General features: G+C 42.8%; 1 protein-coding gene across 1 annotated transcript in view; it reads left to right on the top strand.

Annotated features, from left to right (window-relative positions):
• The window catches only part of ADGRG7 (adhesion G protein-coupled receptor G7), an 86,569-nt gene that overhangs the window by 44,790 nt on the left and 15,262 nt on the right, over positions 1-26,517 (top strand). Inside the window, exons 11-14 of the mRNA XM_075542968.1 lie at positions 1,311-1,423; positions 3,051-3,394; positions 4,103-4,199; positions 16,380-16,535. Of these exons, the coding sequence (XP_075399083.1) occupies positions 1,311-1,423; positions 3,051-3,394; positions 4,103-4,199; positions 16,380-16,535 (710 nt within the window). The remainder of the gene's footprint in view (positions 1-1,310; positions 1,424-3,050; positions 3,395-4,102; positions 4,200-16,379; positions 16,536-26,517) is intronic.

The raw sequence follows: 26,517 nt of genomic DNA, 5'->3' as shown, positions 1-26,517 counted from the left end.
CTGGGAGGTCTGAGACGGGAACTCTTTACGGGAGTAGAAAGCCCGTCTTTCTCCTGCAGGGAGGCTGTGGTTTCAAGCTGCTGACCTCGCATGATGTAGCCTAAAGCCAGCAGGGCTCCTCCCATAATGGTGGGTAGCCAGTAGGAAAGACAGGCATTTCCTGGTGCTTATGTTTCTATATCAATTTCCTGATTTACAAGTAAGCACTGGGTTGTATTCTAACTGTAGCAATTTTAAATATCAGAAAGTCAGACAAGCAAACCATTCCATGTCATCACTTTTCCGATTGTTTTCTAAATGTAGATACTCTAGGAATATTCTTTTCTATGCTATGTACCAAGAGTCTTGGCAGTGCAGTGGTGAAGGCATGTGACTACCGATCCAAACGTTGGCAGTTCCCTCTCGAGAGAAAGGGGGCCAGTCTGCTTCTGTGCAGTCTGCTTCTGTGAGGATTAATAGCCTGGGAACTTCTATGGGAAAGTTCTTCTCTGTCCTGGAGGGTCCCTGTGAGTTGGAATCAACTTGAGACAGTGGGTGAGCATCATCTCTACCTGCTAGAAACAGGTATATTATATAAAAATGTACCACCCTTCCTAAAAAAAAAAAACACAACATTATGAAAAGCTTTCTATGTCCATGAATATATTTCTGCAACTTTGACTTTAGTTTAGACATGCAGGTCTTCCCTCGGACTATAGTGGCATATGAAAATTAAAAGTATCTTTATAAAAGTATCAATTAAAATAAAATAGTAACATAAAGTAATGGATAAAGAAAACCACTACAGCCAATATAAGTCAATCCAAGCAATTTTTACGGTAAACCTTGAAGAAATGTTCATATATTCTCCCCTAAGTTAATTAGCTGATCATCCCTCTCATCAAATCCCTTGGGTTGTTTGCGGTCTGTTTCCTTCGCTCAAGTCTCTAGGGAAATGGTTTAGTGATAAAAGGGTTCAGATAATATCAGGTATAAATAGCTTTATCATAAATAAAGATAGGGCTGGCACTTTTTGCTCCCTTTACTTGTGCTAATTCTTCATGGGGAGATCCTGTGGGGCACAACTCTGCTGCTGACGGAAAGGTTGGAGGTTTAAGTCCACCCAGCGACCCCTGGAAAGAATCTCCTGGTGGATGAATTTTGCTAAATCATCCATCGACGACCCGATGGAGTAGGATTCTACTCTCACAGACATGTACTCCCCTTCCTGGCATCTGGTTTGTTTTCTTAGTAACTCTTCATAACACTGACTTCCATAGACAATTTACGGATGATGATTTAAAATATGTAAAATCTTAACTTCCTTTCAGAGTTTCCAAAGAAAGTATAAATACCCTAAGTCACTGGATATATTATCCAGCGTTGGATGTGCCCTGTCTATCGCCGGCCTGGTTCTCACCATTATATTTCAGGTCGCCACCAGGTAAGACTGGAAACAAGTTCTTCTTGATAGAGCTCCTGGTCTTGTTTCAGTTGTTATTTGTTTAGGTCACTGTGTACCCACTGTGTACCTGGCCCATAGTTAAGGAATATCTGTAGAAAAAAATAGTAATTATGCATTTCTACCCAGTTTCCCCTTCAAGAGGTCTCACGAATCTGTATTTCCTTCAGAAGCATCTCTCTTCACAATTTTATTGACAGCTATTGCCTCAGGTGTGTAGAGTCAGAATTTAATGATTTATTACAGAAATTTTGCTTTTATGAAAATTTCACCAAAGTTTAATTTGAAAAACTAAAAGCCTCCAGAAAAATTGCAACAAGAGCACACTGAACACCCTTAGACCCTTCACGTAGGTTCACCAATTATTAATATTTTTGTCACTGTTAAATAAACTCTATTTCTTTCCTAAAATTTTGAAAGTATGTTGCAAGTATAAAATATTGCTAAAATTTAACCACGCATCTCCTAGACACAAGGTTATTTAGAATGATGCTGTTACCCCTGCTCATTAAAGTTATTTCAAGAAATTGAACATTAACGCAAAAATGCCATCATGTTAATGTCTAATCCATAGTTTGATTTCTCCATTGTCCCACTCATGCCCTCTGTAACTGCTTTCTTGATGATGACGATGATGATAATGATTACTTAGTTTGTTTCCCTGTTTCCTTAGGCCCCTATAGTCTAGACATTGGCTTGTTGAGAGATCCAGGCTGGAACAGTTGGGCCTTGCTCCCTTTCATATGCCCCAGGCCCTTCTCATGTGGTTCTTCACCAGAATAGCTGGATGGCTTTCAGGGACTCAGGACTGCCCAGAGCACCAAAGAGGACGTTGCCACCTGGCAGTTATTAGGACTTGCATGGGTTCTAGGCACGTTTGCCTTTGTAGTACAGTGCTCACACACACACACACACACACACACACACACACACAATTGCATGGCATGACTTCATTGACACAAAGATGGCTGTAGCAATGTTACATGCTCATGTTTGCCTTTGTAGGATAGTGCTCACACACACACACACACACACACAATTGCATGGCATGACTTCATTGATACAAAGATGGCTGTAGCAATGTTACATGCTAAGGTGTTTTTTACCTATACAGTTCAATGGTTTCTTCTGAATTTTAAGCAGAATTAAAATATGTTATGGGTCATTAAAAAATTGTAGGTCCTAAACACTGTGCCTATTATGTCTAATGTGTCAGTCGACCCTGACTGCCAGACCTACTGCTGTAGTGTAAGTTAAGTCACTGGCTGGCCCTGCAGGGAACTGCATAACTCATCAGTGCTGGGAAATACGACTCACTGGGGGCCTTTTGGGGGAGTCTCCATCACGTGTTTACCAGAACACGGTTCCTAGAATGTGTGCATCAACCTGTTCCCACTAACCCACTCTGCATGAGAATGAGGTGAGAGGTGGGAATATTATGCTTTTCTGACATTCTTGGGAAGGCGGGTTTACCAGTTAACCCCCTGGGCTATGAGTTAGATTTGCAATGAATGATAAGTATTCTGTTGTTCTCTCACAATTTCGCTGGAGTTTTTCTTTTTCCAGTTGTTTTGCTTTCTTTGTCATCCGTTCATCTATCTACTTACAGGAAAGGCAGAAAAACCTCAGTAACCTGGGTGTTGGTCAATCTGTGCACATCGATGTTGATTTTCAACCTCTTGTTTGTGTTTGGAATTGAGAACTCCAACAAGAACATACAGATGAGTGACCACAACATTCAAAATAGTTATTCCGCTAATGAAATGCTCAGCAGGGACACGGTCGACATCTCGAACCCCACGTGCACTGCGGTCGCTGCTTTCCTGCACTATTTCCTGTTGGTGACTTTCGCTTGGACTGGACTCAGTTCTGCCCAGCTCTTCTTCCTTCTAATTTGGACCATGAAACCTCTTCCTCATCATTTCATTCTCTACATTTCCTTAATTGGGTGGGGTAAGTGTTTGCTGCTTCACTGACTCAGGAATTTCATTGTATGGAAATCGTGTCATTTAAACAGGTACCTGTTGAAAACCTAATGGTCTAAGGCTTTGAGGTAGGGCTTTGAAGAGATAGGGCGCAAGGAATACCTTTGGCCTAGGAATTTACACTCCAGTGAACAGGGCCGCAGAAGTCCAGGCAAGTTTACAACATATGTAGTGAGGTAACTTAAAATTAATAAACTCTGTTTATTAACTTGATTTGAGGTGTGGAGCACAATACAATTCAAATCCTCACTACTTTTAAAGAAAGATTACAAAAGAGATGATCAATGTGTCTTTAAGAAAAATAAGTAGAAAATTTTACTAGATACCAACAAAGGATGTCGTTTTAGAAAGATGTTTATTTTAGTGATAGGTTTAAATCTACTTGAATTAAAAAGAAACTAGACCTTTAGGAATGATAATGTGGTAAAACATACGAAGAAATCAGAAATCCTATAGGGTTGATATGTCACTCCGCCACCCAAAGGGAAGGAAAAACAGAGGAAAATCGCACCTATTGTTGATCTAAATATTTAGGATCATTTAAGATACGAACCATGGTGGGAAGTACAATGATACATCCTGAAAAGGCTCCGATGTATGATTCATTCGTGGTCTTTTATTATTAATCCTTTGTCTTGGGTAAATTATTAATTCTTTGTCTCTGTTCGTCACACAGGAGTCCCGGCCATTGTGGTGGGTTTGACACTGGGAATTATTTATTCTCAGAATAAGGATAACTTCCCATGGGAGTTAAAATACCGGCAAGAAGAAATGTGAGTTTATATGTCTGTATTTAGATGGCCCTTTCTTGGTGCCCTGGTGGTGGTTGTGGTCAAGCGATCCACTTGGTCAGCAACTCAAAACCACCAGCAGCTCCAAGGGAGAAAGCCTGGGCTTCCTACTTGATGTAACCAGAGTCTTGGAAACTCAGAGGGAACACTATGAGTCAGCATTGACTCAATGGCAGCTAGTTCTCGAGGGTAAGAGAGTAATTAATTAGTGTTCTTGAAGTGGTTTCATAGTACATATATCTCTTATTTTATAATAGTCACTTTTAGCCAGAAGCATTTCAAATTCACTAAGAGCACATAAGTCATTTTGTAACGTGAACTTCACAGAATCTCAAACTTTCAAATATTCAATTTGTCTTCTTTAATTAAGTGTGGAACTCACGTAAGACAATAAGCATAATCCTCAGTGACTCCTTATTGTAGTTTTCTCATCACATCTTATTTCTTAATCAGGATAATGACATTAGTCGTACCTACTCTGGGCTTATTGCACGAAGTCAAATAAGCACGAAACATTTCATAAGTAGAAAGGCACTTGTACAAAACAAGTCTATCTTGACATTATTATAATGAATATTTAATGATTATTTGTCGCCCATAAATTCTTCCTGGGACTCTTGTATGATTAATTATCGGTTAATAACAAAAACAGCTGATGGGGTGCTGTTTGCTGTTTATGTGGAAAGAAAGAGCAGAAAGCTGAGCTGAATCAAAACTCAACTGCTTCCCTGTAGGTTTGCCGCCACCCTGAGCTCCTTCCTCGGGTCCCCTTTCAGAACCAGCTAACCATTCTTCACCAGATTCCACCTGACGTCCCAACCAACCCAAATGAAAACAAAGCTTGTAGAAATATGTATTTCCTCTGAAAATACACCCACCAGAAGATTGTGGGGTTGACAGCATACTAACCACTCCCCAGGCCTGGCCGTGCTGTAGACTGGGGGGCTGCCTGCGTGGCTTGATTTCAGGAGCCAGCTATGCACAAGCATTGCTTTCTTCTTGGTTAAATTATAGCTAAATGTCTTTCAATGGGCTTCTGAAGTTTTAATTCCACCCAGAGAGACAGGGGGTAAGGTGAAGTTACCCAAGGGAAAAGCAATACCCTTCAGATCTCGTTCTTATTCTGCTGCTCAAAAAGAGGCAGAGCTAGACCCACTCCTGTAAAAACCTGCAGGCAAAAGAAACGACTGGCTTCCATGTATCCACAGTGAGCTATAAATAATTGAGAGCAGATCCTTTCGTGGGCACAGTATCCAATGTCGGGGAAGACATTTGTTCATTGCTATTGAGCCACTTTTAACTGATGGGGTCATGATATGTAGCAGAAGAAGATACTGTCTGATCCTGTGCCATCTTCATAATTACTAGCGTGTCTTCGGCGCCATTGCCATAGCTACTGGGTTATTACATCCCATTGAGCGTTTCTCTCCCTTTGTTGAACCTCTCCCAAACACGATGTTGTTTTCTAGCAAAGGGATGACAGGTGGCTGATAGCAAAAATGTTGGGGAAAAGGACAGGGTATTTAACCTGACTATTAAACTCATCTTGGACTCCTGTTCTCATTCATTCTAAGCTTTCTTCTCCCAAAACCCACTCCCTTTGCCCTCTTTCACTTTTCCCAATCCCTATTTCCAGCCCCTGTTCCCTCCACGTCCCGCTCTACAAATATGCACAAGAAGGTCACAACAAACCTGGGTACATTGAGATCAAGGAACCCGAGGGGTACAGTAAGGAGCCTTGGAGGTGTGGAAGTTAGGCATTGGGCTGCTAATCCCGAAAGCAGCAGCTCAAAACCACCAGCTACTCCAAGAGAGAAAGACGGGGCTTTCTACTCTCATGAAGAGTTCGTCTTGGAAATCCACAGGGGAGTTCTAACCTGTTCTAAAGGATTGCTATGAATTTGCCTCAACTCAATGGCAATGAGTTTGGGTTTTGTGTTTGTTTGGGAGTGGGGCAATTGCTTAAGTGTTGGGCTGTTAATCAGAAGGTTGGCATTTGAATCCAGCCGCTCCAGGGAGACACAATGAAGCAGTCTGTTTCCATCAAGCTTTAATGCGTTGGAAGCTCTGTGAATGCCTCTACTTTTTTTCTATAGTAGTGGTTCTCAACCTTCTGAATGCTGCGACCTTTAATACCGTTCCTCATGTCATGGTGACTCTCATTGATACTTCATAACTGTAATTTTGCTACTGTTCTGAATCTGGCCGCCCCTGTGAAAGGGGTTAAATAAGGTTGCAGTTTAATTGAAGGGCAAAGAGATAAATGTCTCAGTGAGCCTCGCTTTGCTGTCTCTTGCTCTCTGAATATTGGACCAGTGTGCAGCTACTACCTTAGTTAATTCTCTGCCTCATCTTGCGTGCTGCGTTGCCTGTGGGACACCCAACCCGTGGACTGTGTTGCTGTAGTTTGAGGTTCCTTCAAGACTTGCTTCACCATACTGCTGGTGTATACATCACTTGAGCTGAAGGCTGTCAGACCCTGCCATCTGGCTGGCTGTGGGTGACCTGCCCTGCTGTTTGCTGCCTGTGGCTGGACTGCGTGTATTTCTCTACAGAGGACTCCACTGTCTGCTTCCTTGACTTGCACCCAGCAGCCCTCGTGAGTTGAAGGACTGCCAATGTATGAACTGTCTCATGGAAGTGAGTTGCACTGAGCCATCTGTACTCCTCTGTGGAGTATTTAGCTGTTTATTTTTTATGTTCTATCTGTCTATCTATCTAACAAATCATAAGTGTTCTGGTTTTGTTTCTCTAGAGAACCCTATCTAACACAATGATGCTCATTTATTTTGGGGCTATGAGGGGATAGTGCATTTGGAGTTCATTCCACCAGGTCAGACTGTTAATCAAGCTGTCTATTATGAGGTTCTGAAAAGATAGCATAACAGTGTGTAGCCAAAAAGGGGACTGATTTGTGGCAGACAGACAGGGGACTGGTTTTGTCACCGTGACAATGCACCTGCTCATGCGGCCATCTCAGTGTGCCAGTTTTTGGCAAAAAACAGCATGCCCCTCTTACCCCACAGAGCTGACTCACCTGACCTCACTCCATGTGACTTCTTTTTGTGTCTACCAATGAAGAGGGACATGAAAGGGCAGTGCTTTGATGACATAAAAGAGGTGAAGTAAAAAACAAGGACAAAGGCGGTTCTGTCTGCCATCCAAACAGATGTTTGAAAAATGTCTCCAAGAATGGAATCACAGATTTGGCAACTGTATTAAGTGTAATGGAGAGTCATTTGATGGTAATAAGGTTGTTTTGTGAAGAAGAAAGAAAGAAAGAAAATATATAGCTTTGAAAAAAATTCCAATTGTTTTAGGTACCCCCTCATAGATATCAGAAATTTCCCCCTAAAATATAAACGACTCCAGTCTGAGATGCATAAAGATCACTATTTTTCTAATTGCCCCACAATGTCTAAGTCTTCCTTTATTCAATAAAGTTGTTATATCATAAGCAAAGTGTAAAAGTGATGTGGTGAAAACATCTGACTTCCCCTAAATCCATGGGGGTGGGGGGGGGGGCAATCACCATCAGTCTTAGCCCAAGCTCATCTCTATAAAGAAATCTCTAATCTTTTCACCAATTTTGAGTCAAGCCATCTTCTTTCTATGTCCCTCCTGAGTTTGACAACTCATTGCCATTGTTGTTTTTCTTCTTGTTGTAAGGTACCATCAGGTCAATTCCAATTCACAGTGACCCTTTGTACAGCAGAATTAAACACTGTCCCATCCTGGCCTGCTTGATCTCACAATTGTTTTTATGATTGATCCCATTGTTTCAGCCATTCGGTCAATCCTTCTTGTCTAGGGTTTTGCTCTTTTTCTCTGTTCCTCCTTCCGTCCCCAATTTACCAAGCATAATGTCCCTTTCCAAGGAATGGTCTCTCCTGATAACATGCCCAAAGTACCTGAGATGCTGTCTCACCGCCCTCACATCTAGGTGGCTTTATGACTTCACCTCTTCCAAGATAGATTTGTTTGTGCTTCAGATGGCACACAGCATGTTCACTGTTCTTTCATAATTCAAACGCACCAGTTCATCTTTGTCCTTCCTTAGTCACAGCTAACTTCCACATGCATCGAATGAGGTGTCTGAAAATATCATGGCTGAGGTCAGGCACACCTTAGTCCTCCAATGGCATCCTTGCTTTTTTAACACGTTAAAGAGCTCTTTTGCAGGAGATTTCCCAATGCAATACATCATCTGATTTCATGAATGCCGCTGCCGTGAGTGTGGATTGTTACTCTAAGTAAAACGAAATCTTTGACAACTTCAACATTTTTCTGTTTATCATGGTCCAGTCATGAGGATTTTTGTTTTCTTTCTATTGAGCTGCAACCCATATAGAAGGCTGTAGTGCTTCAACGTCTCCTAATGTTTAGCAAGCAAGATATGTCATCTGCACATTGCAGGTTTTAAGAAGCATTCCTGCAATCCTAATGCTGAATTCTTCATCACGGAGCCCAGCTTCTCTGATTATTTGCTCCGCATGTAGCCTGAGTCAGTACAATGAAAGGATACTCGAGGTACACCTTGCCTGATTTTACACTAAAATTCCCTTGCTCTCTTGGTCGCTGTACAAGTTCTTCATGAGCATGATTAAGTGTTCTGGAATTCCCACTCTTCCCCCAAATTATCCATAGTTTGTTACGGTCCACCCAGTTGAATAAGACACAAGTAAATAGATTTCTTATATTCTCGGCTTTCAGCCAAGATCCATCTGGTGTCAGGAGAGCTATCCCTTGTTCCACAATGTCTTCTGAATCCAGCTTGATTTTCTGACACTTCCCTGTCAATATACCATCGCAGGTGTTCTTGGATTATCTTTAGCAAAATTTTACTTGCATATGATGTTAATTATATTGTTCGATAATTCCTGCATTCTGTTGGGTTACTGCTTTATAAATATATTTATATATAATTACTATCAATCTGGTTTGTCTCTCTAGAGAACCCTGTCCAACACGGTTACCTTTCTCTGGAAGGGACCCAAATTTCGATCTCCTCTAGTTGGTTGGCCACATAGCTGTCTTCTTCATAGACTAATGAGTGCTTCCAGCGCTGTGTCAGCTTATTGAAACACTTCAGTTGGCATTTCATCAATTGCTGGAGGCTTATTTTTCACTAATGTCTTCAATGCAGCATATCATCGGTCGTCATATTCACCTCTTAAAATGATTGCATGTCAACCAATTCTTTTTGATAGTGACTCTCTGTATTCCTTCCATCTTCTTTTGATGCCTCCTGTACATTCAATGTTCTGCCCATTGTATCTTTCAACTAGAGACTTGACATTTGTCTTTAGTTCTTTCAGCTTAAGATATGCGGAGGGTCTTCCTCCTTTTTTGGCTTTCTAATTCCAAGTCCCTGCATTTATCATTAAATGCTTTACTTTGTCTTCTCAAGTTGCCCTCTAAATATTTTGTTCACTTCTTTTTTTGTAGAATTAAAAAAAATCATTTTATTGGGGGCTCGTACAACTCTTATCACAGTCCATACATACATCCATTGTGTCAAGCACTTTTGTACATTTGTTTCCCTCATCATTCTCAAAATGTTTGCTTTCTACTTGAGTCCTTGGTATCAGCTCCAAAAAAAAAAAATCATAGCATTGTGAATGAGGGGGAGTACGGAGTGGGGACTCAGGGCCCATCTGTGGGAAATTGGACATCCCCTTGCAGAAGGGCCACGGGGAGAAGACAAGTCAGTCAGGGTGCAGTGTAGCAATGATGAAACATAAAATTTTCCTCTAGTTCTTGAATGCTTCATCACCCCCAACTGTCATGATCCCTAATTCTACCTTACAAATCCAGCTGGACCGGAGGATGTACAGTGGTACAGATAGGAACTGGAAACATAGGGAATCCAGGACAGATGAATCCCTCAGGGCCAACGGTGAGAGTGGCAATACCAGGACAGTGGAGGGAAGGTGAGGGAGAAAGGGGGAACAGATTACAAAGATCTACCTATAACCTACTCTCTGGGGGACTGACAGCAGAGAAGTGGGTGAAGGGCAACATATGATGTTGTAAGATATGACAAAATAATAATAATTTATACATTATCAAGGGTTCATGAGGGAGAGGGAGCAGGGAGGGAGGGGAAAATTGTTCACCTCTTTTACGTTATAATTTCTTCATTCATTTAAGTTACTGTATATTCAAGTGCAAGTTCCAGAATCTCTTCTCACATTCATTTTGGTCTTTTCTTTCTTTCCTGCCTTTTAAATGACTTTTGCTTTCTTCCGGATCCCTAGTGACATAGTGGTTATGAATTGGGCTGCTTACTGCAAAGTCAGCAGTTCAAAACCACCAGCTGCTTTTCAGGAGAAAGATGGGCCTTTCTACTGCTATAAAGAATACCGTCTCAGAAACTCACAGGAGCTGTTCAATCCTGTCCTACAGGGTCACTCTGAGTCGGCATTGACTCGATGGCAGAAAGATTTTTAATTTGTTTTCTTCATGCCTGATGTTCTTAATATCATCCCGTAACTTGTCAGATCTTTTGTCATTAGTGTTTAATGTGTCAAATCTGTTGGTGAGATGTTCTCTAATTCAGGTCGGATATACTTATGGTTGCACTTTGGGTTTCATGGACTTCTGATTTTAGTCAACTTCAACCTGAACTCACAATGAACAATTGATGACCCGTTCCACTTGTCCCCTGGCCTTGTTTTGGTTGGCAACAGTGAATGTTTCCATCACATATTTTCACAGATGTAATCTGCCTGATTGCCAGGTGTTCCACAGGTTGAAGTCCTGGAGTACAGTCATCTCTTATGCTGTTGAGAAAAGGGTTTTCCAATATGGATTCATTGATCTCGCAACTGTATCATGCAGCTTAATTGATATCACCAATGCCATACTTTTAACAATTTTATTGGCACTTCATCCACACATCACACAATTCAATGGTTCAATCATATCAAGAAAACTGAACAATCATCACCACAATCAATTTTAAAACATTTTCTTCTTCCTTTCACTTATTGTTATTCACATATTTTTTTAATTGTGGCAAAGATATACACAACAAAACATTCTTCAATTCAACAACTTCTACATCAGTGTCATGGATTACACTCTTCATGGTTTCCACCCATTATTGATATCCTTTTCCTAATTATTCTACCACCATTAACATAAACTCAATGCCTCCTAAGAAAATAAACTTCCTCCTTCACCCATGGTAACAATAGCTCAAGTTGGTGTGTTTGTTTGTCTGTTTGTCTTCAGCGGTAGCTTTCTTGATATGATATTCACATATCATACACTTCCATAGTTAATTCACTTTTTGAAAGAGTTGCAAGTACACCATCACAATCAGTTCTAATGCTCCCTTCCCCATGCCATGTTCACTGTTTATTCTCCAATTCTCCTCCTCTGCCCTCTCCCCCACCCAAGTCCCAGATAAAACATTGCATCAGTTAGTGTCTCTACACATCCACTCCTTCTGTGCTTCATAAATTTTATAGGTTTCTGGAAAACCTAACAAAAAAAATAGTAATCAAACCAAAAATGAAACAGAAAATAATAGTATAAAGATAAAAATAAAGAGTAAGAAAGAAAATATCACCAATAATAATTTTTAAAGCCACAGAAGAAATGTATGTCATGGAACAAGTGAGAAATATTTGAGCCTAGAGAAAATTGAGATTGGGTCAAGAGGGAGATTAGCTGACCAAGTATCATATCATACCATGGTTTGATCCATTGTCCTCGACAGCCTTCTACAAATTGAGTGTTCACAATTTAATCTCTGATACTTTTCCCTTCATCATATTTAGATCTTATTATCACCATCTTTGGATCACACAGCCTGGTGTGCTTCTTTGATGTGGGCCTAGTTGATGCCTCACTTAGATGGTTGCTTGTTTGAATACAAGCCACTAAGATCCCAGGCGCTATTCCAATTGATAGCCAGGCTTCATCTGCTTTCTTCACCACAATTTACTGTACCACCCCTATCCTCAGTAATCTCTTCATGAAAACGAATATTGAACAGGGCCATGTAATAAGAACAACTGCTTTTGGATAGGGGCTAGAATTACATGGGAGCCCAGAATCCATCTGCTTGTCCATGGGTTATGGACGACTTTGGTTTACTTTGGCAATCATATTATGACAAGGGGGTGGGGGGGACAACAAGAACAACATTTTTTAAAAAACACCAAATCAAATAAACCCCCCAAAACCAAAGAAACAACAAAGATAAACATTGTCAATCACCCCCCTGGGGTATAAGGCGGTTGCATTAATAACATCAATAATTTGTCCAATGACATAGAAGTTAAGGTACGGTTGAGATGAGGAGCTTATGCAAGTAGAGTTCAACTGCAAGCTGCCATCATGAGCTGTTGCTTCATACAGACTGATTTCTTAATTGATTGAGCTCTGTTTGCACTGAGCCATGCAGTTGGTGCTAGGGGAATTTTCCTGTATCATTTCCTGCAAGGGCAGGTCCTTGCCTGTCAGATTAAAAGCTGTCACATCAATGCAAGGAGAGCATTGAGGTACTTAATGTATGGTGGTTTGAGGCCCCCTTTCATTGGACACCACTAGGTCAGGGGTTCCACCCAAGGTTGAACAACTGCCATTTCCTCAGATTCACCAACACCGTGTTTTCCAACTACTGATCCTGCCACTTTGTTTCCAACTTTTGCATTCCAATTGCAAGTAATTATCAGTGTAGCTTGATTGCGTCTTTGGTGAACTTTAGACTAAAGAAGTTGGTAGAATTCCTCAATTTCTTTTTCGTTAGTTTTAGTGATTGGTATGTAAATTTGAATAATATTTGTATTGACTGGTATCACAGATAGCATTGTACTAGATAGATCTTGAAATGTTCTTTTTGCTGATCATCAATGCAATGGTATTCTTCCTCTATTTGTGATTCAAGGCATAGTAAACTATATGATTGTCCAACTCAAACCGACAAACGCCAGTCTGTTTCAACTGACAACTGACTAGGACATAAAGATTTATACCTTCATTTTTGACAGCTTCTCGCTTTCCTGGATTCACGTGTAATACCTTCCACCTTCCCATCATTCATGGATGTTTGTAGTGGTTTCTTCTCATTGTGAGTCAGGCTCCATCAGCAAATGATGGTCTGAAAGCTTTACTCCATCCTCGTCATTTGAGAGGGCGACTCTTTCTCAGCCATATTTTGAATGTTCTCCAACCAGGGGCTCACCTTCTGGCACTCTGTCTGCCCGCCTTATGCAGCTATTGGTAAGGTTTGAGTGGACAGCTGATTTCTTCCTCCGAGTCTGTTCTGACTCTGATACCTCACTCCACTGCAACCGTTTTAACATGGCAGTCCTGCCAGCATGTGAAGTACAGATGACATGTTCCCAGCATCATCCCAATGCATAAACCACCACAGTATGCAGTGGTTACACCGAACTCACAGAACCTACTAACAGCAGTGTGATTTATTAGAGAAGCAACAAATTACAATTCAGGATTAGGAATAACTAAAAAAAAAAACAAAAAAACCCAAAAACAGAAACAACTCAGTTGTAATTTTTGATCTTGGCAGTTTTTCCTTCCCCTCTGTTGCTGGGACACCAGCGTCCCTTGGGGAATGTGTCTCAACTCCTAACTCCACGGATCATCGATTCTCACTGAGAGTGTCTGGCCTTCTGTCTCACAGAACCGTCACGGTTGCCAGGCCTGTGCCACCATCTCTCACTGTCTTTCTTGTTACAACTTGTCTCTGGAGTCCAGGTGGTTCTCAGTCCAGGGGCTGTGAGTCCCGCGAACAAGATCTGCTCCTAGCTTATTTTCTTGGTGATACTGAGTCCCTCCCCCCTTCGCCCCCCACATCTGCTTGGGGGGGGGGGGCTCATTTGAAACCTCGTGCGATGCTAAAACTGACTAGTTCATTCATTAGGGTTTTGTAAATGTTTGTCTGTTTTTTGGCACGGTGGTACCCCCAAAAGGGTGTCATGTACCTCACCTTTATTTGCATCATTAGAAAATTCCTGAGTACCTTTAAGGAGCTCTGGTAGTGCTGTGGGATAAATATTGGGCCACCAATAGCAAGGTCAGAGATTCAAAACCACTATCTGATCCAGGGCAGAAAGATAAGGCTGCGTGCTCAATATCATTTTTCCCTCCGACAAAACGTTTCCATTTTAAAAAGAGACAACCCCCTACACACAGGTCCACATACCATACACTATAATTCTTTTTATTATTTAATCACTTTATTTTGGGCTCTTACCTCCACTGCATATGTTGTAATTCTTACCCTGACTGTCTACTTAATTTTTCTACATGGTATTTGTCACCATATGACATCATTAATATTTTACTTGCTTGTTTGCTATGTATAGTTTTCTCCACTAAAGTATAAACCCATTACAGGGGGGATTTTTGGTCTATTTTGTTCAAAGCTAATACTTTAGTGTCGAGAACACTGCTGGTACATAGCACAAATTTCATAAATACCTTTTAACTGAATGAATGAATTCTTTCAGCAATGCCATGATGTGGTAAAGTGAGAGTGCTTTCATATAGCAATTGTACCATGTCTTTGTAAATCCCACCAAATGATTGGGTGGGACCATGCAAAGAAGATATGTGAAACACCGAGAGAGGGGCTTGCTCACTTTTTCCATTCTGGGAGTAGTGGTAATAAGTCCAGAGAGCAATCCCATGCTCACCAGGAAAGAAAAGCCACCATCAGAGCCCAGCAGGGGCCACCTGAGGTCACATCGTGCTGAGACCACAAAACAGAACAGCGGAGCCAGGCTGAGGCCAGGAGGCAGAACAGAGGAGATGCACAAGGAGTGCAAGGTAACGAGATGGGCTTTCCTGACACAGAGCAAAGCAGAGGCCAAGGGACATCACGGCTGAGAGAGCTTGAGAGAGGTACGGCTGCTGGCTGAGAGAGGCACCGCGGTAGAAAAAAGACCGATCTCGACTAACTTGTCAAATAAACAAACTACAAGCTCATGGCCATCGCATCGATGATGCCAGGGTAGACGTGCCCCTTGAGCTTCTGGGACTGTGGCGCTGTACGGAAGTCAGAAGCCCCATCTTCTGCGAGCCATTGCAATGGCTCAGCAAACCCAGCGGAGAAGGAATGGCTGATGTCCACATAGGGTGAAGAAGGATGGAGGGTAAACACATGCCTGACTTCTGCCTGGTGTCGACTTGGACTCTTCTCCTTACTGACGCCGAAGGAAGTAAGACAAGCTGCCCACCCCTCCCCGCCGATGCCATTTCCTCAAAGGTGATTATTATTCTCTGCACTTTACAGAGGTGAGAAAGCATCATCACTACGACCACCGTTACCAACCACGAGAAATCCACATGCACTAAATTCAAGTAAATCTCTCAAACGCTTTTCGACATTACTTTGTAAAATATCCATCAAGAGGAAACTATTAAAATAGGTTATTCTACATGAAGACAAAGGAATACAAAGACAGCTTACTAAGTAATGAGGATAGTGTCATCTGATCTGGAGTGATCGTCAAGATACATGGTTAAATCAAGCATATATTATCATTTGTTTAAAAATTCAAAAAGACCATTCATGGGTTGACTTCAAGTTGCGTCAGACTCACAGGGTTTCTGAGGCCGTACATCACCAGGAAGGCGGAGAGGTGCGTGTTTCTCTTACTTGGCAGCTGGTGGGTTTGTACTACCTCTGCGCAGTGTAACAGTCTACCACTTACCCAGCAGCACCACTAGGGCTCCTGCACCACCTAACGCTAGGAGACAGAAACACTGATCGTCCCTGGGGGTGGAAACGGGGTGGCTGAGGAAGGATGGAGGAGGGAGTCTTGTTACCTTTTCATATTTAAAATGATGTAGATGTGTTACTTATTCAAAAAATAAACAAAAACACCGATAGCTTGCTTAAAATCAGATACCAAGGGAGTAACAACTTAAACGCACGACTTCATTGACCCAAAAGTCCATGTCGCCATATTGGCTCACAGAGAAATATGCCAGAACCAACGTACTTCACTTCGGTAGTGGATGAAATTTTTGAAGGTCATTTCAAAGGCACACCGCGTGCCTGGGGATTGACTTCTAGTAGATCCTTTCGGCTGAGTGGCTATCGACAGTTAATGGCATAGGGAAGCAGTCCGGATGTTTCCCTTGATCTGCTGACACGGTTTCTGTTTTCCTCCATAGCTGCTGGCTGGCGGGTCCAGAAGGCACCGATGTAAAAAACAGTCCCTTGTTGTGGTCATTCCTCCTCCCGGTGACGATTGTCCTCATCAGCAATGTTATTATATTTGTCATCATCACAGTCAAAGTCCTCTGGAAAAACAAGCAAAATCTGACAAGGTAAGATCCATGGAGGGGCTGCAGCCCGGCAAAGCCCGTGAGCGCGTTGCAGCTCGCTGGTCTACGCACAGTACGTAAGGCGGCTCGCGATTCTGGGATACTGGCCAGGGCACGGGGTTTGAGGACAGTTTCACTTAACATGTGGACCCAGCAAGTGGATTTCCTCCCTCCTAACAGCAGTGCTGTAATATATATCTGCTATGTTCCACTTTGGGGCTAATAAAGTCCACCTTCAAACACAATCCGATGAGCTGAAAGGGCAAAAAGTTTCTCCCCTACCCCAGATAGTCAAGAAACCAGAATTGAACTAATGATGAAGGGAAGCGTGTGAGAAAATGCTGGCTGGCTGCTATGTTTCATATGTCTGCTGTGTTGGATCACCCAACAACTTCATAATTTTCAAATTGGTATCAAGCATTTAAAAATGGGAATGACTTCACTTAAAAGTTAGAGGGTTTTTTTCCTTGACAAATTGGGACTTCTGGGACACTGAGCCCACATTCCCTGCCGATGGATCATACCGACTATTTTCACGGTACCTGTCCAGACAGCTCCTCTTCTTCGTATGACTTCTCCGGCCCAGAGAAGTATTTATATTGTCATCCTGATGTACAGCAAGAACGTTCAGTGAGAGAGACCAAGAACAGGGATTGTGAACTATACACATGCACATTTCCCCTCCCCCTCCAGCATTCACTTGGGGAGAACATTTTGCTCAAGAGGCTGGGGATTCAGTTTGGAGTTCACAAGACTCTGCTCCACCCAAGTAGACGTGCCCTAAGTAAACCTGCCAGCTCTGTGGGTCACCACGTCAATCTTGATAGAAATGGGTCAGTGGAAGTCACCGTCATCAGTGGAGAAAGAATCCTGACTATATGCTTTATGGCTCAAAGGTGAGTGGCCTTTGTGGAAGTGGACTGACACATCTTCCTCCCACAAAGTGCCTGGTGGCTTTGAATCACCAACCTGTCGTTTACTAACTAACGACTTAACCACTGCTCCACCAGCGCTCCTACACAGGGATTACATAGTGAGAGGAAAGATAGGGAGAATAGTACTGGTCCTCATAAAAGCCTGCCTTTTAATTGTTAAGCAGAGGAACCTTGGTGAGCTCATTGCAATATAGTAATAAATGGTAACATTTTGGGCCAACCAAATTCAGCTGTATTTCTAAGCTTTGCCTCATAGTCGATGGTTTTTATAGCATCCTCATTATAATTAAGAGCATGCAAAGTTAATGGTTGAAAAAATTATCTTCTCTGAGTCAGCTAGCTTTTACTGCCTGGCACACCACCCCAACACTTAGTGACTTCGCATGGAAAATGTGTTTTAGTTGTCGCTAGTTTGAGTGTTGACCGGGTATTTCTGGCCTTGGCTGACTTGCAGGCAGCTGGATGAACTAGGAAGGACCACATTCCCACTGGGTGGCAGTTGGTTGGGCCTCAGGGAGAAAGTGTAGTTGGGAAAAATCATCTCTGTTCCAGAGTCTCTCATGTCCTATTCCAGCAGCCAGAAGTTTTTCACACAGCAGCCACAGGGTCCAAAGACCAGTGAGCGGGCAAGCTCTTGTCAGGATACCAGCCCTAACACATCATCACGGGCCCGGTAGGCGCAACTGTACAGTGGTAATAAGTCAAGATTACAGTAAACTCGTGGAGAGCATGAGAGATAGAAGAGAGGCTGAAGTAATGGAGTCAGACGCATATCATGGTAGCATGCTCACCTCAGCCTCACTTGGTGGTCCACGTGGAGAGACAGATATTGCTATTCAAAGCTTTTATATTCTCTGGGGACATGCAAAGCCCCTAATTATAGGTAAAGACATATGTCACAGGATAGGGTTGTGCTATAGGCAATCCAGCAATGGGAGGGGGTGATCTAGGGGTATCCATGTAATAGGAAGGGGAGTATTGGGGGTATACATATGACAAGATGGGCAGATCCTAGATTCACATGGCAGCCTAACTTTAGATGTCACTGAGGTGGTTTGACCTGTTCTCTGACTCACTATAGAAACCATTATCAGTAGGGTGTAAACCCACCCTGCAGGGACCAAACTGGTGACTGCAAGCCTTTAGAGAGAAATAGCCCATTGTACTTAACAGCAGGGAGTGCGCCCTATTTGTGGTGGGACCAGACAGTAGTCTGGCAACTGACTGCTTTCAGGGAGGTAACACGACAATCATTTATCATTAGCTGCAAGCAGTGTCCTAAGTCTAACATATATTTGGGGGAGACAGCTTGGGAGAAATCATTCTGTTTCTCACAATCTACTAAGCAAATAATTTTTAAGCCTTAACTTATGGCATATCTGCGAACATCCCCGGGGTCAAAATAAGTCCCATAGTGAGATTCCAAGGGTGTAAAAAAGAATTCTGTGTTCATTTTTTACAGTCAACTGCACTCCCTAGAGCTTTCCAGGGATTCTCCTTAATTTCTTTTTTTAAAAATTATTTTATTGGGGGCTCGTACAATTCTTATCACAATCCATACATCCATCCATTGGGTCAAGAACATATGTACATTTGTTGTCATCATCATCATTCTCAAAACATTTGCCTTCTACTTGAGCCCTTAATAACTGCTGCTCATTTTCCCCTTCCCTCCCCATCCCCCCTTCCTCATGAACCCTTCATCATTCATATATTATTATTATTATTATTATTTTGTCATATATTACACTGTCTGATGTCTCCCCCTGCCCTCTTCTCTGCTGTCCCTCTGTAGATTCCTGTAATCAGTTCCCGCTTTCTACCCCACATTCTCTCCACCCTCCAGGCATCACCACTCTCATCACTGGTTCTGGAGGAGTCATCTGTCCTGGATTCCCTGTGTTTCCAGTTGCTATCTGTACCAATGTACATCCTCTGGTCTAGCCAGAATTGTAAGGTAGAATTGGGATCATGATAGTGGAGGGGGGGAGTATTTAAGAACTAGAGGAAAGTTATGTTTCATCGTTGCTACCCTGCACCCTGCCTGGTTCATCTCCTCCCCACAACCCCTCAGCAAGGGGTGTCCGGTTGGCTACCCTTGGGCTTTGAGTCTCCACTCTGCATTCACCCACATTTTCAATGATATGATTTTATGTTCCTTGATGCTTGATACCTGATCCCTTCGACAGCTCATGGTCACACAGGCTGGTGTGTTTCTTCCATGTTGGCTTTATTGCTTCTGAGCTATATGGCCACTTGTTTATCTTCAAGCCTTTAAGACCCCAGACGCTATATCTTTTGATAGCTGGGCACCATCTGCTTTCTTCACCACATTTGCTTATGCACACATTTGGTTTCATTGATCATATCAGGGAGGTTGGCACTCACCGATATGGTCTTTAGCTCTTTGATGTCTGATAACTGGTCCCTTCTGCACCTTGTGGTCAGACAGGCTCGTTTGCTTCTTCCTTGTGGGCTTTGATGCTTCTCAGCTAGACGGCCACTTGTTTATCTTCAAGCTTGTAAGACCCTAGACGCTATGTCTTTTGATAGCCGGGCACCATTAGCTTTCTTTACCACATTTGCTTATGCGCACATTTGTCTTCAGTGGTTGTGTCAGAAAGGTGAGCACCCACTGATATGATATCTGACAACTGGTCTCTTCTACACCTCATGTTCAGCCAAGCTGGTGTGCTTCTTCCATGTGGGCTTTGATGCTTCTCAGCTAGATGGCCGCTTATTTATCTTCAAGCCTTTAAGACCCCAAACACTATGTCTTTTGGTAGCCGGGCACTGTCAGCTTTCTTCACCACATTTGCTTATGCACACATTTTTCTTCAGTAATCATGTCGGGAAGGTATGCATCATGGAATGCCAATTTAATAGAACAAAGTGTTTCTGCATTGAGTAAGTACTTGAGTGGAGATCCAATGTCTATCTGCTGCCTGAATACTAAACCTCTAAATATATGTGCATAGATCTGTTTCCCCACACTCATATAAATATATTTACATATGTACATTACAGTCTTTGGACCTCTATAAATACCCTTGGTCACCTAGTTCTTTACTCTGTTTTCTTTTACTTTCCTCTTGTCCCACTATCATACTCAGCCTTCATTTGGGTTTCAGTAATTTCTCTCAGTTACCTTGCCCTTGCTGACTCCCTACCAGGCCTCTCACACCCTCCTTGCTACTGATTTTGGATCACTTATTGCTCCCCTGTCCCTTGGTTGGTCAGCACCACCTCCTTACCCACCATCTTCCCTTCTCCCATGTCCCCCCAGAACCATTGGTCCCGTTGTTTTCTCCTCCAGACTATTCATCCAATCTATCTTATCCAGATAGATCTGTAGAGATAATAATATGCACCAAAAATCAAGTCACTGCTAGATAGGCAATGAGTGAGAACACAGCTGTGACAATAAAAAGGGAAACCAATTACCCATAGAAGAATAAATTAATTAAAAGAAAAAATGTTAAAGAATAAAAAAAATGAAAAAAATTTTAAAGAAAGAAAAACCTGTAAATAGATAAAGGTCTGCTTTTTGATCTCTAGGCATGTCCTTCAGTCAGGCCCAATGGGGTACCATGCTCTGGCTCCAGAGTCTGTCCTTTGTACTCCCTTGGGGGCTCCCTGCTCTGCTCCCATGTTTGCTGTGTTGCATGCTTTTAGTGCGTTGCCTCAGTGTCACAGGGTCAGTCTGGGCCAGTCCCGACCCTGAGTCTCCAGTGTTGTTCCCCTTAGGGCCCTGGGCCATCAAGGGATGATGAGTCTCCTAGTGGGATCAGCCACACCGTCCACTCTGTTCATTGGCTGTTAAGAGTGGAGATATCATCCTCCAAGCTTACTGGGCCAGGATGTGCTCCACTCTCTCTTCCTCTCCCTTTTGTGCTGATCTGACATGCCCCTATCCCCTAGCTGGAGCTTCAGTGCCGTCCTCTCAAGTAAATTCTTCTGGGGTGAGGGGCAGTTGTCCACGTAGCTGGGTTGGGAGCCGAGCCCTCAGGTCCCTCCACTGGCTCCCCACTCCTTGTAGGCACACTGCAGTCATCTGGCACTGGCTTTATATCTGGACCCTCTTTCCCTGTAGAGACACAAGCAATACCCTCCCCTTGGGTGAGTCAGTGCCCTGTTCCCCCATCACACATCTTTTTTTCCCCCTTTCCCATTTCCTCCCTCCCCACCCATTTTAGTTGGTTACCGTATGTACCCCTGGGTTTGGTCTGGCCCCTGCCATACTATCTAGACCTCACCTCTGGAGTGTTTGTATACAGTAGCTTTTTCCCTGTGCTCCTTTTACACTTACCTTTCTGTTCTCTCTCTCTCTCTCTCTCTCTCTCTCATGTTATACTTGTCATTTTGTGCTTGGCTCACTTCACTTAGCATGATTTCCTCCAGTTCTTTCCATGCATCGATATGCTTCATGCGTTCATCACGGCTTTTTAGTGATGCACAGTACTCCATTGTATGTATGTACAACATTCGTCTGTTGATGGACATTTGGGTTATTTCCAACTCCTTGCAATTGTGAACTGTGCTGCAATGAACATTGGGGCACAGATGTGTGACCGTGGTTTGTTTCTTGCCTCTTCTGGGTATATACCCAGTAGAGGGATTGCTGGGTCATGTAGTAACTCAATTTCCATCTGTTTGAGAAATCACCAAATCGATTTCCATAGTGGCTGTACATACCTACGGGTCCACCAGCAGAGGATGAGATTTCCTATCTCTCCACAGCCCCTCCAACACTTGTTGCTTTCTGATTTTTTGAATTGGGCTATCCTTGAGGGTGTTAGATGATATCTCATAGTTGTTTTGATTTTCATTTCTCCTATGGTCAATGAACGAGAACATTTTCTCATATGTTTATTGGCCATTCGGATTTCTGCCCCTGTGAAACTTCTGTTCAGGTCCTTTGCCCACCTCCTCAGTGGGCAATTAGTTTTTCTCTTATTGAAGGCTTGCAAAATATTGTAGATTTAGTAATAAGTGTCATTGCTAAGGATGTTTTCCCAGTCGGTGGACTCTCTTATTACTCTCTTGGTGAATTATTTCTATGTACACAGGTGTCTTACCTTCAGTATATCCCACTTGTCTATTTGTGACTCCTCAGTGTTTGTATCCTTCCCTATTTCTTGCAGCCTATGTAATCCCTGTGCCAAGGTTCTCAGATTTGTCCCTATTCCCCCATTGATGGCCCTAATTGTTTGGGGGTTTACTTCAAGGTCTGTGATCCACCTTGAGCTTATTTTTGTGCATGGAGTGAGGTCAGGGTCTTGTTTCATTTTTCTGCAGGTAGATATCCATTTTTTCTAGCACCACTTATTGAAGATGGCATCTGCTTCCCATTTGATATTTTCTAGGCCCTTATCAAAGATCAGTTGCCTATATGCTGATGCTTTTATTTCTGGGTCTTCAGCTCTTTTCCATTGGTCTGAATATCTGTCATTATGCCAGTACCACACTGGTTTGACTACTGTTGCCTTATAGTACGTGCTGAAATCAGGTAGAGCAAGCCCTCCCACTTTGTCCTTCTTCTTGAGGAGTTCTCTGCTAATTCTGGACTTCTTCCCTCTCCATATGAATTGGTAATCTGTTTTTCCAGTTCTTTGAAGAAGGATGGTGGTATTTGTATCAGGATAGCATTCAACTTATATAGTGCCTTGGGCAGAACTGACATCTTTATTATATTCAGTCTGCCAATCCACGAGCATGGGATATTCTTCCATTTGTTGAGGTCATGCTTGATTTCTTGAAGTAGTGTTTTATAATTTTCCTCATACAGATCTTTCGGTTTTTTAGTCAGGCATATCCCTTGGTATTTCAATTTGTGCTTGGCAATTGTAAAAGGTACTACCTTTTTAATCGTGTCTTCTGTGGTCTTGTCTGATGTGTAGAGCAGTCCAATAGATTTCTGTTTGTTGATTTTGTATCCTACCACTCTGCCATATTCCTCTATTGCTTCCAACACCCCATTTGTGGAGTTTAAGGGATCTTCAATATATAGAATCATCATCTGCTAATAATGATAATTTCACCTCTTCCTTCCCCAGTTGAATACCTTTAATATCTTTCCTTTGTCTTATGTTGTTAGCTAGGACCTCCAGTACGATGTTAAATAGGAGTGGGGACAAAGGACATCCTTGTCTGGTCCCCTTTTTCAGTGGAATTGTTTTCATCCTTTCTCCATTAACTACCACATTAGCTGTCGGTTTTTCATATATGGCTTGTATAATATTGAGGAATTTTCCTTCCATTCCTTATCTTCTTAAGTGTCTTAAACAGGAATGTGTGTTGGATGTTGTCGAATGTTTTTTTCTGTGTCTATTGATATTATCATGTGGTTTTACCATTTTTCCTGCCAATGTAGTGAATAGTGCTGATGGTCTTTCATATGTTGAACCATCCCTGCATCCCTGGTATGAATCCCACTTGGTTGTGGTGAATTATTTTTTTAATATGCTTTTGTATTCTATTGGCTAGTGTTTTGTTAAGGATCTTTGCATCGATGTTCATTAGGGATATTGGTCTATAGTTCTCGATTCTTGTGGCATCTTTGCCTGCTTTAGGTATTAAAGTTATACTAGCTTCATAGAAAGAGTTAGGGAGTTTTCCGTCTTTTTCTATGTTCTGGAAGAGTTTGTATAGGATTGGTGTCAGTTCTTCCCTTAATGCTTGGTAGAATTCTCATGTGAAGCCATCTGGCCCAGGGGATTTTTTGTTGGAAACCCCTTGATTACCTTATCTATTTCTTCCTTTGCTATGGGTCTGTTGAGGTTGTTGACATCCATCTGGGATAGTCTAGGGAGGGATTGTGTTTCCAGATATTTGTCCATGTCTTACAAATTGTTGAATTTGTTAGAATATAGACCTTCATAGTACTGTGTAATTATCTTTTTTATTTCATTAGGGTCTGTTGTAATGTCCCGTTTCTTCCCTCATCCAGTGTCTTGTGGCAGGAAAGAGAGTGAAAGGAGAGGAAAAAGAGAGAAAGAGGAAGACACACACTGGGGCAATAATGCCAAGAAAACTGACACCCACACACCCACATACACCTAAAGTGCACAGAATAAACAAAGGTGAAAACAGTACAATAAAAGAAGCAAAAGAAAACAACTCTAAAGGAGAACTAAATCTGTTGAGGCTGTGATAGAAAATAGAGAAAACCTTGAAGGAGAGGAGAAACGAAGAAAACATGTAAGAAGATTGCAATGAAAGAAAAACAAGAAAAGAAAAGGAAGGAGGAGAGAGAATTTTAAAAATAGTTAAAGAAATAGCTGACCCTGTGCTGTGCTGTGTGTAGCACTGTCTTAAGGGTCAGCCTGCCCACTGGAGGACAGGGTTGCCCCAGGCTGAGTGTAGGGGTCTGGGAACCAGCAGTGGTATGTGCAAGGAATGAGAGGGAGCAGAGAGAATCATACAAGCTGAGAGAGAGGTGAAGAGAGCAATGACAGAGAGAGAAAAGAAAGAAAAACAGAGTAAAGATAAAGAAGGAAATAAACCCAACTGACTTCACTAGGGTTGGCTGTGGTGGTAAAGAGGGAGGAGAGAGGGAAGGATGAAATAAAGAATAAAGAGATAGCTGCTCCCTGATTGCTCGGATGTTGGGCCAGAGGGGTTTAGACCCTGCCCCCTAATGGTAGGTTGGTGTGCTCTTTTAATGCCGGGACCCAGTGGTGCTGGGCAGAATTGTCCTAGTTGACGAGATCCCCTTAGAGGTCTGAGGGAGATTCCCTCAGCAGCGCAGCACAGTGTGGGTGTTTGTCCCAGGTGCCTTGTGTGGTGTACAGCAGCACTCCCTCGGAGGGCAGGCTGGAGTTCCTCCTGCTATTTAGGTTGATTTGCCCTAAGCGGAGGGTAGTGACCCGAAAGCCAGTAGTGGCATATGATAGGAGAGAAGAGGAGTAAGAGGGGCAAAAGAGGGGTGAGAAAGAGGGATAAAGAAGAGAGAAAATAAAACCCCAACACAAACCTGAGCTTGTTGAGACTGAGTGCGGTGGAAAAGTTAGAAGGGCTAGTGAATATAGAGAGAAGAAATAGAGTAGTAGGTAAGGAGATAACTGATGCTTGATCACCTGTCTATGAGGCTGGAGGAGTTCCAACTCTTCCTCCAGGTAGCGGGGTGGGGTACCCGTTTGGTGTAGGCTTCCCCAGATGCTGTGTGGGGTTACTTCAAAAGCAAGCTTGCGCAGTGGCCAGGGTCACTTGGGTGCTGGAGTTCGCTGGTGTACCTGCCTTGTGCTGTATATAGCACTGCAGGAGGGGCTGGGAGGGGGGCACTGGGGTGTTCCCTCAGCCCTGTCTAGGGCCCCAGGATAGGCAGGGCCTCCCCAGCTATGGGTAGAATCACTGAGAGGGAAGCTGGGCTTGTTGTCCTATCTAGTCTGCTGGTGCTTACTAGATCAGAGAATTTTATTTAATTCCCCCCCCACACACCAGCTAGAATAAAATCAAATGAAATTGTCTCTTGCATTCACTGGGCAGCAGCTCTAGCTGTTTACAGCTGCCTTTTGCTACAGCTGGTCTTTGTTATGCTAAAAGCCGCCAGGCCCTGTAGCTGAGTTCTGGCATTCTTTAGCAAGGTTGCTTCTTATGCTGATTTATATGAATGGCCTCCACCTACGTGCTCCTTGGAGCTGAGCAACCAGCTTTGGGTTTGAGTAGTTTTAAACCAATAATATATATTTCACCCTTCTTCTTTTTGCTTGCAATGTGCTCCTATTTGGGGGCTGTCAGGCTGACCCCCAGAGGGGGAAATCCAGCTTATTATGGGGGTTATTTCCTTCTCTGCCAATTGGAACTAGGTTTGCTCCCTGGACTCCCGACTTTCCGCCTATGTTCTCCCACACCGCGATCTTCCTAAGGTAATAATATGTTTTTTCTTTTACTCTAAATTATGGATACCCATCGTCACTCCCCTGGGCATGAGCTCAAGACAGCCAACCATGCAGAGAGCTCCGGAGTGGGATTTCCCTCGTGTCTGGGATTCTGTCCCCTCTCCGCTGTCTATCTGCAGAAATCGCTGCCCCAGCAAGGGCACAGCCGGG

Source organism: Tenrec ecaudatus, chromosome 2 (assembly GCF_050624435.1).
Source record: "Tenrec ecaudatus isolate mTenEca1 chromosome 2, mTenEca1.hap1, whole genome shotgun sequence".
Classification (NCBI taxonomy): Eukaryota; Metazoa; Chordata; class Mammalia; order Afrosoricida; family Tenrecidae; genus Tenrec; species Tenrec ecaudatus.
Note: the sequence above shows the minus strand (reverse complement) of the source record. Positions and strands in the feature narration are given on the sequence as shown.